General features: G+C 39.8%; 1 protein-coding gene across 1 annotated transcript in view; it reads right to left on the bottom strand.

The window, feature by feature from the left end:
* The window catches only part of TRAPPC9 (trafficking protein particle complex subunit 9), a 500739-nt gene that overhangs the window by 455739 nt on the left and 27385 nt on the right, over window positions 1-17615 (bottom strand). Inside the window, exons 9-10 of the mRNA XM_013128134.3 lie at window positions 17250-17393; window positions 2520-2646 (exon numbers count right to left, since the gene is read on the bottom strand). Of these exons, the coding sequence (XP_012983588.3) occupies window positions 2520-2646; window positions 17250-17393 (271 nt within the window). The remainder of the gene's footprint in view (window positions 1-2519; window positions 2647-17249; window positions 17394-17615) is intronic.

Genomic DNA, 17615 nt, shown 5'->3' with positions numbered 1-17615 from the left:
TAAAAGAGGGGTGACGCAGATGGTCAGTCAGCGCACAGCTTTGTACTTGCTCCAACCAGGATATAAAACACTCTTTTCCAGGACACTAGAAGTGGTGTGACCATTCCTATTCCAGATACAATTCCATCTGCCCACAGCCAGCTATATGTTCTGGTCAAACCTGCACCTTAAGTGAACACCTCAAGCGAGCACCTCCCACTCAACATGGTTAGCGTGAACAGACCTATCATATTAAGTGCACTACAGATAGTTAGACAAGGTCTCTTTCTTCAGTAAAAAGAAATTATTAAGTTAGAACATAGTAACAGAAAGTGGCCATAGGATAAAATATGCATTTTCATGGATGACCCGGGGAATTACAGACCAGTCAGTCTCACCTCTGTGCCTGGCAAAATCCTGGAGCAGATTCTCCTGGAAGGCATGCTAGGGAACATGAAAAACAACAAGGTGCTTGGTGACAGCCAGCATGGCCTTACTAAGGGGAAATCCTGCCTGACCAACTTGGTGGCCTTCTATGACGGGGCTACAAAAGTGATGGACAGGGGTGGAGCAGTTGATGTCATCTACCTGGACTTGTGCAAAGTGTTCGACACTGTCCCACATGACATCCTTGTCTCTAAATTGGAGTGTCATCAATTTGATAGGTGGACCACTCAGTGGATAAAGAACTGGCTGGATGGTCGCACTCAAAGAGTTGTGGTCAACGGTTCAATGTTCAGCTGGAGATCAGTAACGAGTGGTGTCCTCAGGGATCAGTGTTGGGACCGGTCTTGTTTAATCTCTTTGTCAATGACATGGACACTGGAATTGAGTGTGCCCTCAGCAAGCTTGCCGATGACACCAAGCTGTGTGGTTCTGTTGATATGCTAGAGGGAAGGAATGCCATCCAGAGGGACCCTGACACACTTGTGAGGTGGGCTGATGCCAACCTCATGAAGTTTAACCATGCCAAGTGCAAGGTCCTACACCTGGATCGGAGCAATTCCAGGCACAGCTACAGGTTGGGCAAAAAGGAAATTCATGGTAGTCCTGCGGAGAAGGACTTGGGGGTGTTGGTCTATGAGAAAATGAACATGAGCCAGCTTCAGTGTGCGCTTACAGCCCAGAAAGCCAACCGTATCCTGGGCTGCATCAAAAGGAGCGTGACCAGCAGGTCAAAAGCTGTGATCCTGCCCCTCTACTCTGCTCTGCTCTTGTGAGACCTCACTTGGAGTATTGTGTGCAATTCTGGTGTCCTCACATAAAAAGGACATGGAACTGTTAGAACAAGTCCAGAGGAGGCCACGAGGATGATCAGGGGAGCCACCGGAGCACCTCCTGTATGAAGACAGGCTGAAAAAGTTGGGGCTGTTCAGCCTGGAGAAGAGAAGGCTCCGTGGAGACCTCATAGGAGCCTTCCAGTATCTGAGGGGGCTACAAGGATGCTGGGGAGGGACGATTCATTAGGGACTGTAGTGATAGGACAAGGGGTAGTGGGTTGAAACTTAAACAGCAGAGATTTAGACTGGATATAAGGAAGAAATTCCTTACTGTTAGGGTGGTGAGGTACTGGAATGGGTTGCCCAGGGAGGTTGTGAAAGCTCCATCCCTGGCAGTGTTCAAGAGCAGGTTGGATGAAGCCTTGGGTGATATGGTTTAGTGTGAGCTGTCCCTGCCCATGGCAGGGGGGTTGGAACTAGATGATTTTAAGGTCCTTTCCAACCCTAACTATTCTATGATTCTATGGTTTCAAGAACTAAGATCTGAAAAATCAATATAATTTTCAGTATTTGGTTATGCACCTTATTATCTCCTATGTTCTCTGATATTAGAACTTTTGCTTCATAGAATGTTTGAGGACATCCCTCTGTGAACTTCAAACTGTATAAGAACTCTTTTCAGTAACTTCTACCATATCTTTTATGAATAGAAAAAATCTCTTCTTCAAGAAAGCCACTTATTGACAAAGATTTTTTTAGCCTTTTATCATTGATGCCCAATAGCTGTTTTCTTTCTCTGACCCTAACACTTCATGCTAGGCTTTAACCTAAACACAGTATTATTCATAGGACTGACTGCATGATGTGCTTTGGCACTCAGGCCCTAAAGAGAACACAGATGTAGAACTGGCCTGTGAAGGTGCCAGCTTCAAAATGCAGCATCTGGAAAGGAACAGCTACAAAAAGCATCGGTTCCAGCTGAGTTCCAAGCTCAACAGATAGAGACAGCATTCAACTTGTGGACTTTCAGTATGATCGGTATCTAACTTAAATCTCAGTTGCAGATCTCAGCTGTATCAGAAACTCTTGAATGACAACTTAAAACAAAAAAAACCTACTCTCCTCTGAAACTAAAGGCCACAGAAAGTATTTTTTACTCAAAGGCTCTATTTTTGCCTAGTAACTTCTCAAAACAAGCTGACATTTTGACATTTTGCCATGTTACTGTGAGCAACTGTTACTGAAGTCTATATCCTTCCAGGATATTTAAAATGTGACAAGTACTGTGCAAAAGTTAGAGAATGTATTTTGGAGTCTTACCTCACAATAGGCAATTTGGTGAATGGAACAGGAGGCAACTTCAAACCGTCTGGAAGAGTGATGTATTCCATTGTACCAGGGCATTTTGCTGTGTAGCTCTCCAAGCTCTGTGTTACATCTTTCTTTTCTAGAAAATTAATTTGTTGAAAATAAAGTTAAAAACCAATTTCTAATATACATGCAACAAAAGTTTAAGATCAAGTTATGACCAAAAGTTCTATTTGGGATTTTTTTTTATTAATACAAAGTAACTCTAATGGAATGCCAACTAATGTTTATATACAATGCTCCAGACGTTTTAATGAATGGATCAAATACAATTAAACAACCTTAAGCAAGAAAGTTTTCTGGCCTTGTCAGGATTTTTCAAGTCTGTTTATATCTACTTTTTGTTAGTTTTCATTGTCAAAAGAAAAATTCTTACAATTTATACAGTAAATATAAATACCCAACACAACTGGCCTCAAGCATATTATGGCTAATAGAAACAGCACTGTTATGTGAACAAGCCCTGCTAAGAAGAGAAACAAATTACTTGATGTCAGCTTCTGTTAGAATTATAGAATTACAGAATAAGTAGGGTTGGAAAGGACCTTAAGATCATCCAGTTCCAACCCCCCTGCCATGGGCAGGGAAACCTCACACTAAACCATGTCACCCAAGGCTTCATTCAATCCAGCCTTGAACACTGCCACGGATGGAGCATTCACTACCTCCCTGGGCAACCCATTCCAGTGCCTCACCACACTTACAGTAAAGAACTTCTTCCTTATATCCAATCTAAACTTCCCCTGTTTAAGCTTGAACCCATTACCCCTTGTCCTATCACTACAGTCCCTGATGAAGAGTCCCTCTCCAGCATCCTTGTAGCCCCCTTCAGATACTGGAAGGCTGCTCCAAGGTCTCCACGCAGCCTTCTCTTCTCCAGGCTGAACAGCCCCAACTTTCTCAGCCTGTCTTCATACAGGAGGTGCTCCAGTCCCCTGACCATCTTCATGGCCTCCTCTGGACTTGCTCTAAACAGTTCCATGTCCTTTTTATGTTGAGGACACCAGAACTGCACACAATACTCCAAGTGAGGTCTCACAAGAGCAGAGCAGAGGGGCAGGATCGCAGCCTTTGACCTGCTGGTCACACTTCTTTTGATGCAGCCCAGAATATGGTTGGCTTTCTGGGCTGCATGTATTTACACTCTGAAGTACAGTGAACATTCCTCCACATGATCCTATGTGCTACCAATGAAAAGTAACTATGCAATAACTGAACTGTTTCTAGAAAACACTTCAGAGAGCAAAATACTAAAGGATAAAATAGAAAAGGGAAGGGTGCTAGCAAATACTGCTTTCCAAAATACTACTTAGACAAGTGTAGTCGGTTTATGCAGCAAGGTTTTAGTAATGAGGGGTGCTGCAGGGGTGGTATCTGAGAGAAGACACCAGGGGTAGCTCCATGTCAGAAAGAACCAGCTCCAGCCAACCCCAAACCAGACTCATCACTGCCCAAAGCTGAGCCCATCAGCTATGCTTGTGGCATGGCTGGGTTAACATTTAAGAATCATGGAACCATGGAATGGTTCAGGTTGGAAAGGACCTTAAAGCTCATCCAGTTCCAACCCCCTGCCACCGGCAGGGACACCTTCCACTAGAGCAGGTTGCTCCAAGCCCCATCCAACATGGCCTGGAACATTGCTAGGGATGGGGCAGCCACAGCTTCTCTGGGCATCCCATGCTCGGGTCTCACCACCCTAAGAATGGGTAAAACCTAACTATTCTATGATTCTATGAAAAAGACCTGCACAGCAGCTGTGAGGGGAAGGACTGACAAAAATGTGAGAGAAACGTATCCAGTAAACCATGTCACTGCCCCAAACACCTGGAAAGGCACAAACATCCATCAATTTTAGTGCTGCCCACATCAATCCAGCGTAGCCTGTACACTTCTAAGGCCATGAGTACTCTTTCAAAGTAAATACACATTGATTGTAATTGCCTTCACTATGAAATTAATGCCACATATCTAACAAATTTCTTCTATGCTTCACTGAACTGTCTCTTGAGCCACTCACCACATTCTATTTGTGTGTAGGAAATGTTCCCAAAAAAAAACACTACCAGACATAGACATACATTCAAATCAGTGTAGCACAGACAGAAACTGTGGTTCAACACTGAGTGTTTTAACAAGATTTTTAGGCTACAGCATTTAGGTTGCTATTTTCCATGTTAGGTGAGCAAGGGCATAAAGTACAAGTAAAATACACTGAAATGAAAAGCTCACAGCTACCAAGAAAGATGAAGACAACACTACAGTATGAGCTTAATTCTGCATCAAACTAGAGGTCTGTCATTCTGGAGAACTGGCTTTCATTTCCTAGTGTTAAACACTGTCAATTATTGTGTTCAAAGAAAGAATGCTGCCACCTGCAAAACTAATTTGTTTATAGATTTGAGTCACATTTCTATTTCACAGAAGCTCAGCATGTTTTCTGCAAGGACAAGCCTAAAACAAGACATTTTCCTATACTGATACTTTGTGAAATGCCATTTAGCACATGCTGCTACCAAGCCAGCAGTTCCATTACTTTTTATTTTGCACCTCATGTCAGCTAAGATGCTAACGGAACCTACATCAATAGGACATATCTAGATGCATTCATGATACAGAAGAGGAAGAGCTGCATGAGCTTGTTCGAGAGCCACTTCTAAAAGTAAATCTTTATAGAATCACAGAACAGGTTAGATAGAAAGGGACCTTAAAGATCATCCAGTTCCAACACCCTGACATGGGCAGGGACACCTTCCACTACAGCAAATTGCTCCAAGCCCCATCCAACCTGACCTTGAACACTGTCAGGGATGGGGCAGCCACAGCTTCCCTGGATAACCTGTTCCATTGTCTCACCACCCTCACAGTGGAGAATTCCTTCCTTACATCTGATCTATAACTCCTCTCTTTCAGGTTAAAGTCATTATCCCTTATCCTATCATTACATGCCTTTGTATAAAGTCCCTCTCCAGCCTTTCTCCATTCAGCACCTCTGCTACCCGACCTCTGTGATATGAAAGTATGATTCAAACTTCCTTACTAAGTCAAATTTGAAAAGCCTAATAGCTGCCAAAAACCTGCTACAGACTGCTACCTTCTAACAGCTCTGAATTCTTCTAGCATCTGCCTGGCTGTCATCGTATTTGACACAATCAGATACTGCACAAACCTCCCAAGAGAATCTATTCTACTACCAAGTCTTCCTGACCTCTTGTTTAGATTACTATCTATGACTGAACAGTTATCACCAGTACTTATCCTTCTCTTTGTGAAGGAGAAAGAGAAAACAGCTACTCTTGGAGGTTTTCACCCACCTAGTGTCTTCATGGGTGTATATGTCAGCAGTAAAGCAATTATCACTTGATCCTTTCACCTGTGAATTCACAGCTTTAAAAGCCTGCTCTGCAGCTGGGAACACTACTGGATACTCACCTGTGTATATTACAGGGAGTCATATACTGAGTAACAAATGATGGGTTATTTTCTCATCAGAAATAACTACGTTCAGCATTTTATTTCTTCCAGTTTTTCTCCTGACTCAATCAAAGATCCAACCGAGTCAAGTCAAAGCCAGTGCTGCCACTCGAGCACATACTTATGTTTGTTCAGTATAACCTAGCACAATTTCCCCATTTTATACCAAACTGGTTTCATTACCTTTTTTTTGGCTGCTTCTAACAACTTAGTATTCCAACAATATTCTTAATAATTTTTTGCTTAACCACTTCATGGCAACACAATGAACATTGGTTTTGGCCCAGAGCTTTTCTGGACCTTCTTCTAATGTGAGAATACAAAAATCTGAACGCAGAGTTAGCGCACATTTGTGACTGAAAGCTTCTAAATGTGAAAAAGAAGAGATTTTCTGCTAGTTTCACAATAACATGAAGCAGTATGTCACAATAATGGAGCCATGGAAAAAACACACAAGGAAGGAAGGTCAGTTACAGACTAGTATTTTTATGCACTTCAGTAACTGATTTAACAGTATCACACAAAGAGCATTTCATGACTTGGCAGGTAACAGCTAAAATCAGATGAACGCAATTGCTGTAACTGTACGTTTTAGCTCTTTAATATTTTAACAGATTTTAAATACTCAGACTGAGTTTCAGTCATTACCCATTAAAAACTAAGTCAAATATTAAGAATGGGTTTGTTCTCTGGCAAATAACTGGTTGACCTTGTTTCGATCAAGTCACTGTGTGCCCTACAGAACAACCTACAGCAAGGTAGAATGAAGGAAGGGAACATTTTAAGTCTGACCTGCCAGTTACTCTGGAAGACAAACAACTTTGTTTCCTTATGGAACTCATTAAAACACTGAAAACGAAACTCAGGAAACTAAGAGCTCAAAGCCATCTGAATTCCATTCTTCCCCTGGTGATAAGCCCAGAATCAATGTTCTAACAAATAAAGCTAGTACCCAGAGTTTTTGGTGCTGGCTGAGCTTTTCCTTCCCCCTTGAAAACAGCAAATAATATTCACAAAGGAGAAGTCCAAGAACACCTGGAGCAGTCAGTCCCAGCTGGCCCACCCAAATCTCTGGGGAAGAAAAACACCAACATCTCCTTGATAAACTACTAGTAACATGTAACAAGACAGAAAAGTCAGTCTGACAGCATTAAAAGCAATAGAAACAGTAGCTTCTGCACCCAAAACCGTATCTATTTTCCTTTACAAAAGAAGAAAATGGTTTGGTGACCCCTCAGACAGTGAGAGAAGAAAAACAAGGTCAGTGTGTGTCTGCTGCCAGCAGTATCTTCAGCATCACCCTACCTTCTTCAGCATCACCCTGACATCAACATGCAGTATATTCTTTACAGCAAAAACTAATATCAGAAGGCCACAGAATACAATAAGACCCTCACAAAAGCTGAAGTAGAAATTGAGTATTCATAGACAGGAGCCACTACAAACTTTTTAGCTTGACTGGATTATAGCACATACGCACGTCTTCATGACCTTTCAGGCAGTCCCTCAACTCCAGTTTCACATAGATGCAGATGGACAGAAAGCATCCTACTTGTATACTCAGCACATTTCCCACCACAGGCAAGATAATGTGGAGAGTGAAGTGCCTTAGCAAGACTTGCATGAGCAAGCCTCTAATTCAGTATTATAGTGGTTTAATTCAGCAGAAAAGAGTAGGTCTTTTCCGCAGGCAAGCATCACCTGGTTTTCCATGACATTAAGTCTGATGGGTATTAGATGACGGTATTTTCTACACTTTTAGCAAATAAACAGCATCTCTGATGTTCTTCTGAAAAATACATGGAGCAAGTAAGCGTAACTTCAAACTACTGAGAGATGTGATACTTGAACAAGTTGTTTTGAAAGCAACACAAGGAGTGCTAGGTTCTCATTCCAGTATACCCTCCTGCCATAAATCTCATCATTTACCTATGTTTTTATACTGCCCCGAATAGTCACAGACTCCTACCTGTAGACATTAGGTAACCAGTTAGAAAGGCCAGTTGCACATGCAAGCCGACAGGCCAACTGGACCTGAAAATCACCAAGGTGAGTGAGAACTCACAGAATCACAGAATGGTTTGGGTTGGAAAATACCTTAAAGCTCATCCACTTCCAAACCCCTACCACTGACAGGGCACCTTCCGCTAGAGCAGGTTGCTTCAAGCCCCTCTGTCCAACCTGGCCTTGAACACGGCCAGGGATGGGGCAGCCACAGCTTCGCTGGGCACCCTGTGCCAGCGCCTCAGCACCCTCACAGGGAAGAAGTTCTTCCTTATATCTAATCTCCCCTCTGGCAGGCTAAAGCCATTCCCCCTTGTCTTGTCACCACACGCCCTTGTCCAAAGCCCCTCTCCAGCTTTCTTGTAGCCCCTTCAGGCACTGAGAGCTGCTCTAAGTTCTCCCTGAAGCCTTCTGTTCTCCAGGCTGAACAAACACAGCTCTCTCAGCCTGTCTCCATTGCAGAGGTGTGCCAGCCTCCTGATCATCTTCATTACCTCCTCTGGACTTTCTCCAACAGGTCCATGTCCTTCTTATGTTGGAGGCCCCAGACCACAGACTACAGGTAAGGTCTCAACAAGAGCAGAGGGGGAAAAGTACCTCCCTGAACCTGCTGGCCACGCTTATTTTGAGGCAGCCCAGGATACAGCTGTACTTCTTTCAGTACCAAAATAGTATCTCCTAAAAACATAGCACAAATTCTTCATGTCTTCCTACTATCAATTAAAGTTTGTCTTTCCCAAAGTAATCTTTTCTTCTGGAACAAAAACTTTGCCACTTGTCTTCACTTCAACACCTGTATCTTTTCCCTCAATTTATCAAATCAGGCTTCTTTAAGAGTCAGAGTTGTCTACATGAAGAGAGGAATTTTGAAACTTTTCTTTTCATTAATGACTTTAACCAACTTAATAAGAAACTTTAGTCATAAAGAAAAGCATTATTTTATTGTAATGATGGATATTCTGTTTCACCTATGAATTGGGATATGGTATTGACTGGATTTTTTTGTCTGCAGCTCATCAACACACGAGTCTAAACAAAGGTAAATCACGTGTGAAAGACTGTGGGCTTTATCTATAATGCTGGACCAGTTGGAGGAGTCTTCGTTTTCTTTCATGTAACATGACTTAAACTTTTGGTCTTTATAATATAATCAATAATTTTTTGCTTAACCACTTCATGGCAACACAATGAACATTGGTTTTGGCCCAGAGCTTTTCTGGACCTTCTTCTAATGTGCGAATACATGAATTTAAACATTAGCACTGTTGCTAGTTTAGTGTGCCTCGGTTATTTATTCTACTCCAAGAAAAATAAATCCACTGAACTGAGATCTGAATCAGAGTTTCTCAAGGAACCCTGGAATAAGCAGATTATTATTTGAAACACAAACGTATAGATATTGTGGGCTTTTACTTTCTACATAGTCTAAAAGACATGCATTCCAGGAAAAAATGAAGTTCACCTTCTTAATATAAAAGGTTGAGTGAAGTTATTTAATAAGCCAGTTTGTCTCTAGATAACACCAATTCCAGAGAGAGATACAGAAGAATAAAGCAAGCACAGAGAGTTTTACTCTGCTGCTACTGCCTTGAATTTAAAAAGGAAATAAAGGAGGGGTTAAAAAGGCAGGAAAAAGTGCTGCAGATTAATAACTCTCAGGAACAAGAGTACAAAACAGTCCTTAAGTTTCATAGTACACAACTGAAGAAAACACAGAACTAGATGAAAAGAAGCTAAAGTCATAGTACCATGATAAATAAGAGTTAAGTGGCTTCTAAGAGGCTTCCTCCTACTTCATGTACAATCTCCAAGCCTTTTATTATAATATGTCAGAAAGCATTTCCATTCAAGCTTTAATATATTCATTCTTACTTCATATTGTACCACTGCTATACATCAAACACACAGGAGGTGACACCTCTCTTCAATTACACTATATACACACACAAATATGTATTTTTTCATAGATATGCACACAGATAATATATAGCACTATGCTGAAGCTGTGGAAAAGATTTCCAATTAATGGCAAAGAAACTACCATGCTGCTATAAATATTCCCTGGTAATTATATTGAACATTTCACTCTCCATCCTGAAATCAGTTCATTTTAATAACATAAGACCAAGCAAACTAGCTCACTTTTGAAACATGCCCAGGGAGGCTGTGATTGCTCCATCCCTGGCAGCGTTCAAGGCCAGGTTGGACGAAGCCTTGGGTGACATGGTTTAGTGTGAGGTGTCCCTGCCCATGGCAGGAGGGTTGGAACTAGATGATCTTAAGGTCCTTTCCAATCCTAATGATCTTAAGATCCTTTCCAATCCTAACTATTCTATGATTCTATGTATTGGTGAGGCAAAACCAATTTGCAGGTACTTCATCAATTAAAATACAACACAGTGCATTAAAACCAGTTCATGAGTGTCAGTTAAGGAAACCTCACTTCAGCTCAGAAGGTTACATCAAGTTTTAATTTGCATTACATTCTCTCTTCAGTCTGATTAAAACTTCATTCATTTCAGCACTTTTTTACCTTTCTAAAAATGACTTTACACACTGTAGAGGATCCCAGGGGAAATGCTGCCCTAAATTGAATGCAGTACTTGGGAATAATGTTCCTTATGATTAAACATTGTGAGGTACTGACAAGCTATGTCTCTATTCAAGTATTGCAGCACAAAAGGAAAGCAACTGTAGAGCAAAGCAGTTGGTGCCTACATTACGCACACTTCAGGCAATTTCCTTACAATGGTCAGCGTAAGCAGAGCTTAAAAGAGAAGGTTTCCACACAGAATCTCTTACTTCCCACTCTGAAGAAACAATATCACAACCAAGTCTACTCTGGAAACTCTTCTAAACAACCCTGGTCTCTTTCCTCAACACCATAATCTCCTTCACTTATTGATTCTTTCTCTCTCTTCTAATCATTAATTAATGTACCAAAAGGTTTTTTGGTTTGCTGGTTGGGTTTGTTTAATTTAGGAACATTGTATTAACTAAATCACACTTATTTAAATGCTCCATTATTCCTTGGGAAGATGTCATGCTTCAAAGATGTTGTAATCGCTTCCCACAGATCCCAATTATCCATGTGCCTACTGTTATTTACTATAATTTATGACACAAGAGGGAAATTTTTCACAATTAGAACAATCACCCATTGGAATAACCTCTACAGAGAAGAGATTCCACAACACTGGACTCTTTCAAGATTTGCCTGGATAAGGTGCTGGGACATCTAATTTAGGTCATGTTTTGCCTAGTGAGGTTGGACCAGATGATCCTTGAGATCCCTTCCAACCTGGGAATCTGTGAAGAGAAGCACTGATGACTAAGTTCGGGTGCAGACACCTAGTCAATACTGAGATAGCTGTGTATGTGTAAAGGGAGTCATGAATCCTATCAAAAGAGTCACTGGGATGGCCAGGATCATTAGGATGATGGTGACGCAGACAACTACACTGCAGCCACATCAACCTCAGAAGACCTTCCATCCATCTCTGAGCTCTTAAAAGGAATGCAAAGATGTAGTTGCCATTTGTCATTTTAAAGTGAGAACAAAGAGAACGCAAATGTTAACAGTTCAATTGTTTAATTTCACCATTCTTTTAACATCTTTAAACCTCATCTGGTACCTGAATTTGTTACTAATCATTTTGCAGTTCAGAGTACCCTGCACCATAAACCATTTCTAACTACACTTTGGAAGAATTCCACAGATTTATTCTCTGAAGAAGGACCAAACCTCAGAATCTTTCTTCCTAAACAGTGAATCTTGATCAAAATTTTCTGATAAGCTCAATCTTCCCTGAGCATCTCTTTTTATACTTCGATTATGTTTAAGTTCTGGCATGCTTCCTACTTCTAATATGTTTGAAGAAGTTATTAGCTTTCGTAAGTTCAGCCAGTTATGCCTCAAAATCTTTTCTGGGCTTATGTTCCTCCCCCATCTAATTTAATTTAGCAGGATTGACATTCCCTTCTCCTTTCTATGTTTGGACACAACATTCACTTTAATACAGTAAACGTTTTTCTCCTTTAACTGCTTTTATTCTGTTGTTTAACTACCCTTGTGTTTTCATTCTCATTTATTCTAATGGTGAAGGAGAATACACTCACTGAGAATCTACTATGACATCTTTAAGCAGTCTCCATGCTACCAGCAAACATACTCCCTTCCTTTAATTTCTTCCAATTACCTTCTTTACTTTTATGTATCTCTTCTTTCATACTACTGTCAAGGTTTTAGTCTAATATTAGGAATTCATATTTGTTTATCCTATATTTTATTTCTAATACTTGTAATCTTGTTTCCTGGGACCTAAATATTAACAACAGGAGAAATGAAAGGAAAGTAAGGTGGGAAGAAGAACAAACACAGGACAGGAATGGCAAGCAACCAGCTCAATGAACCCTTGCTATGGCATTCCAAACAGGGAAAAAAGGAGAAAGTCATAGCAAGACATAGACAAGGGAACAGGATATGGCTACGTGAATATACAGCAAGAAACTGCTTCAGCTGTCCCTCAAATCAAGAGGCAGTTTTAGATTCTTCCATGTTCTACAGTTGCAGCAGTTTATAGAATATTCTTACCCCTTTCTCCAGTGAAACACTACTTAGTACAGCTCACCAAGTGCCCATGCTGCTTCATTTCATTTTCTCAAGTGTTTGGGTGGAAATTCAAGACAGTGTTTGAATTAAAGATCCTCAGAAACTGAGTTTGGTCTTTACTGCTACCAATATGCTCAGCAGAAGGGTTACATTTAAAGGCATTTACACGTTCACTTTTGATCTAGCTGTCAATTTTTATGAGCTCAGTTTAATATTCTTCCTTATTTCCCATATTGCTACAGAGGAATTTGAAATTTAAATCTCACCAAGTGAATGCATACCCAATCCCTTCTATAAATACAAATGCCTGTAAAATACTGCATAGTTTCCTCTTTCAAGCTGTGAGATAGAAACGCGTATTTTAAGAGTTGTCAGACACTGTCTGACATAATCAAATTACGATCAGTTCAGGCTTAACCATAACTTCTGAAGATAAAGAAGATTTACGAGTTTTTTTTCCTTAGATAAAGCTCATCATTTCTCTGCACAAGGCACAGACCTCACAGGTGACATATCAGCCATCACCTGAGCGCTGCAATCTTGAAAAGAGGATGGAAGGGTTCGGAAAGCGATCTCAGATTATTGGTGTGCAGTCCCTGGTCTTCCAGCTACCAACAGCTCCAAGCTGTCAAGGCATCAAAGTGGTCTGCTCGGCCAACACTGACAAGTCTATCACAACTGATGTAGAGGCTGAGGGGAACTGAAATAGCATTCAGCAGAAATTTTGGCAGAAATACTTCACTGGGGAGGATGATCTCAGCACAGGCTGAGAATAAGCATCTTCTACATGGTGAGAGGTTGTTTTCATGAGGAAAAAGCTTAGAGCCAAACTTATAAACTTCTACAGTTTGCATGGTGTGGATCAACATGTCAGATGAAGTTCCAGTAAGAGTCAGTACTGCAATAAGGGATGGAATCCTGCCATCATTGAGTTCAGAATCAGATCAGTGAAATTCAGACAACAAGGGTTATGTCTGAAAACTCAACTCTGGACCTCTGAAAGCAACAAAAACCTTTTCCTGAGGCAGAGCTATGTTTTTATCCTCCCACTGACCAGGCATAGCATAGCATGCAGTCGCTATCTGAGACAAACTCTATAAACAACTCCTGATCAAGTAATGAGCTCAGCCACTCTCTGGTGTCTTCTGTGCAATGCCAGTATGGAGATACATAGAGTAGGTATACTGAATGTCAGAATCCACACAGAGAAACCCTTCGTTATGGAGTCTGATACGGTTTGCTTCTCAAGACAAAACATCCAGTTACAACTAAGAAACCCCTAAGTCCTTCATCACATGCAGGACCTCATCTGCCCTCTGGCTGAAGTGTTATAATAAGACTTTCACTGAAGATTTCATGTCTTCCAGCAGAATCAGTGTGTGGCCAAAGTGATGAACATCCACTGCTGGGAGAGCATGCTTCTATCTCAGTATCATAAGCCTTGGAAAGGACCTTAAGACCATATCAAAGGTGCATTTCTAATGAAGCTCTGGGTTTAGAATCATAGCTGAGCTAGCTCAGAATAGTCTACACAATACTCATCACAGTCCTTTTAAGTCATATCAATAAAGATCCACAATAAAGAAAATCAGATTTTTGCAAAGTATCTGACCTTACCCAAATTGAATGCAGTGTGATCTCTACACAGTGTTATGGTTCAAAAAGCACTATGCAAAAGAGAGAGTTTTAATGCCAAGCAACTTTGCAATTGCACATTTTAATTCTTATTTAAAGAAGAGTGATTCTCAAGGGCTTGTTAACGTTAAAACATAATGGCTTGAGATTAGAGCTTTTATGCAAAATTTGGTACCTCTTTTTTCCTAAGCAGAAGACGGAATTTTACATATTTATGTAACTAAATAGCTTAATTTTAAATCGAATTCTTAGCTTCCATGTTATTAAAATAGTGACTGACATCTCACATTTCCTTGATGGTATTTTTATTCAGATTTGCTGGGCTGGATAGCTGGAAATTGTAATTCAAGTAAACGTCTACAAAAGTTGTATTTTAAACTAATTCTCAAGTATCATTCAATTAAAATACAATAAAGTTTTGCTTTAAAGACAAACCAGTTTTGAACATGCATTTGTGTTCTGGGAGTAGAAGCAAGAGCTGCTAACTAATTGATCTTTCACATAACTACTACATTTCACCTTCTAAATTGCTTGAAGAAGAAATCAATTTTTTCTGTTTTCTGAAGTCTCAGTATCTCAGCATCAACTCAACTAGTAAATGAACAGAATTAGATTCACAAACCAGAATGAATGCTCTTTTTCCTGTGTCTAGAGGCAGCTAATCCTGAAGACATACAGGGTTAGGAGATTAAGTTCGAATGCCAAATTTTTAAGCTGAAAGTTACCAGCTAGAGTTTTCACTTCTATTCGCTCTGGTTTTAATTATGACCTCCAAACTACCTGATTTTTAAATACAAGTGTAGAATTTGACATATATTATCAATTACAGGTTTTAAAACACGCTTATTTGATTCAAGAAAAAACACGTTCAGGTGAAAACTTAAGTTTTAAAAGACTGAGTCTTCCTCTCCTTAGGAGCTAGTAATTTAGCAAACTTTCTGTGCAGCACAGAAAAATAAGGAGATCTCAGCATTCTTGAACACCAATGCTACTGTATTACTTCAGTTTTCTAATTCAACCTTTAATTGGTTAAGAAAACCTGAAGGTTTCAGTCATGATATTATCAGAGACAAATACTAACTACAACACTTTCTAAATATTCATATTATAGGGGAAACTGTCCACAGACTTAAAACAGTTAGTAGCATAAACCTTAGCATTCAAAACATCTTGTTTTTGTCCTTTTATCACAATCCAAGGTTGAAGGAGTTTTGTTGGTTCATTTTTCCCTAATATTCTGACATCTTAGAAAGAACGATAAACATTAAGTCATTTTCTATGCTAAACAGACCCTTGCATAACATCACACAATACCAATCTCATAAATACATTTCTGGCACTGTCATCCACGCTCCAACTAGTCTGGAACACCACTAACCGTGTCTGAGCAACATGCCATCAATAAAAAGCTTCAAACACAACAGTAAGTTCTATTTTGGATGTCTTCAGGAGAGAAAGATGAAAAGATTCAGCTACTTTCCAAACACACTTGAGAACATTGAGTTTGATCTTTCAAAGACACTAAATATCCCTGTTATCATAGATTACTGAGGCGTATAATGTCTGAAGACAAGAAACACAAAAGATGCCTCACTTTAAGATTTCAAACCCTTTTAGGATTAGGGACTAGCAGCGCCAGATGTAAACAAGCACAGCAGAGGAGCTTAGAACCTTGTCTTCAGCCAAGCTTTCCAATACATCCATCAACTAAGCTTCATTAAAAGCCCTGGAATATCTAAGGACCTTTTGCCTGCAAGTAAGATCTACAGACAGAAAGATACTTTATAATAGTTTCAGTTCTTCTCAGCTACTCTCCTTCCTCCACCACTGATTTGTGCCACTAAACAGAGGGAATTCATCGGCAGCCAAAAGCTCAGAAGTAAACTTCTTTGCTGCAGGAGCCAATTTGGCCATAACTAAGGAGAAAAGGGAAAAGAAACTATAACATTTTTCTCCTTATTATTCTCTTATATTATCTCCTTATATTCTCTTTATCATAAAACAAGGGAATACTGAAAAATTGAACTTTTAACCTTGCTTACTGTGAATCAAAAGCAATTCTTAAAACCCCTTTCATCACTAGTTCAACCATTTTATCCCAGGTGATGAACAAACCTGCTCGACAAATGGCTTGCTTGTATTATATTTCTTAGGAAGGATATTTCACCTTTTGCTTTTCCAGCTGACTTTGTAAATGCTGCATGGCTCTCACCCACAAAGGGGTCCTCAAGCACACCATTACCGCTTCTAAAAGTCATACAGACACATTTATTTCATTGCATCCACTGACAAGTCTAATAAATCCCACTGAAATTTATTGCTGGATTAAAAAGTACTTTTTGAAAGAAACCACCAAGCCTTAAGCCTTTTGCTCATGTTAAACATGGTTTAATTCAATTCCATCACGTTCAGATTCTACAAAGTCATTGTCTCAAACACAGAGACAAGGATTGTGCCTACTCAGATGAATTCTGGTTCCACACAATCAATGTTTCCTCAGAAAACATCTTTCATCAGAAAAATCATGGTACATACAGTCTGAACTACCATACTCTTCTGCAGTTACTTTTCAACCTCAGCTCCTCTCAATCTCTTCATTAAAAGCACTTATGAAAGCTGGTAGCATTTTTAAATAATACTTCTTTTTTTAATCCATGCATAAATTAAGCCCTGTGATCATAGTCTCAATTCTTACAGAGGAAACAGCATTAGGCTTGAGGGAGTCAATCTACAGATGGAAAATATTACAGGAATTTCTATTTCAGATGCTACATATCAAGGTCGGAACAGTAATATTTAAAGTAATTGAATACCATCAATAAGCTACCTCCAGCATACACAGAATTCCACCACTTCTGTGCTTTCCATTTCTTCTCAAATTAAGTATATTTCATATAAAAGTCACATTGTTTGACTGTAAGCAGAAGAAAGTATAAACATCTTACTTTTAAAAAACATACCTTGATCAGAAAGAAAATCCAGCATGGTCTGGAGAAGGAAAGACAGATGTCTGACACACAAAGCAGGGTTGCCCATTCTTCTGGAAGCATAGACTAGTTCATGAAGCAAACGCATCTGCACTGCAGCCCATCCTTTGTGAGTTCCTGTAAAGAAAACAGCCATTGAATACTTTAGAAAGAAATCATCATAGATGAAAATCATCATAAAGTTATGTTTCCTTTATACATCAAGCAATAATTTAATTATACTTTTAAGAATCACCCAGTGGAATCAATAATTACAAAATCCAATTTTTGTACTTAAGATTAGGATCTTTGCATTTACTGGAAAATTTAAATGTGAAAGCAATTTTTGTTATACACGCT

The sequence above is a fragment of the Melopsittacus undulatus genome, chromosome 1 (assembly GCF_012275295.1).
Source record: "Melopsittacus undulatus isolate bMelUnd1 chromosome 1, bMelUnd1.mat.Z, whole genome shotgun sequence".
In the NCBI taxonomy this organism is placed as follows: Eukaryota; Metazoa; Chordata; class Aves; order Psittaciformes; family Psittaculidae; genus Melopsittacus; species Melopsittacus undulatus.
The sequence above is the reverse complement of the archived record's forward strand: the minus strand, read 5'-3'. Positions and strand labels throughout refer to the sequence as shown.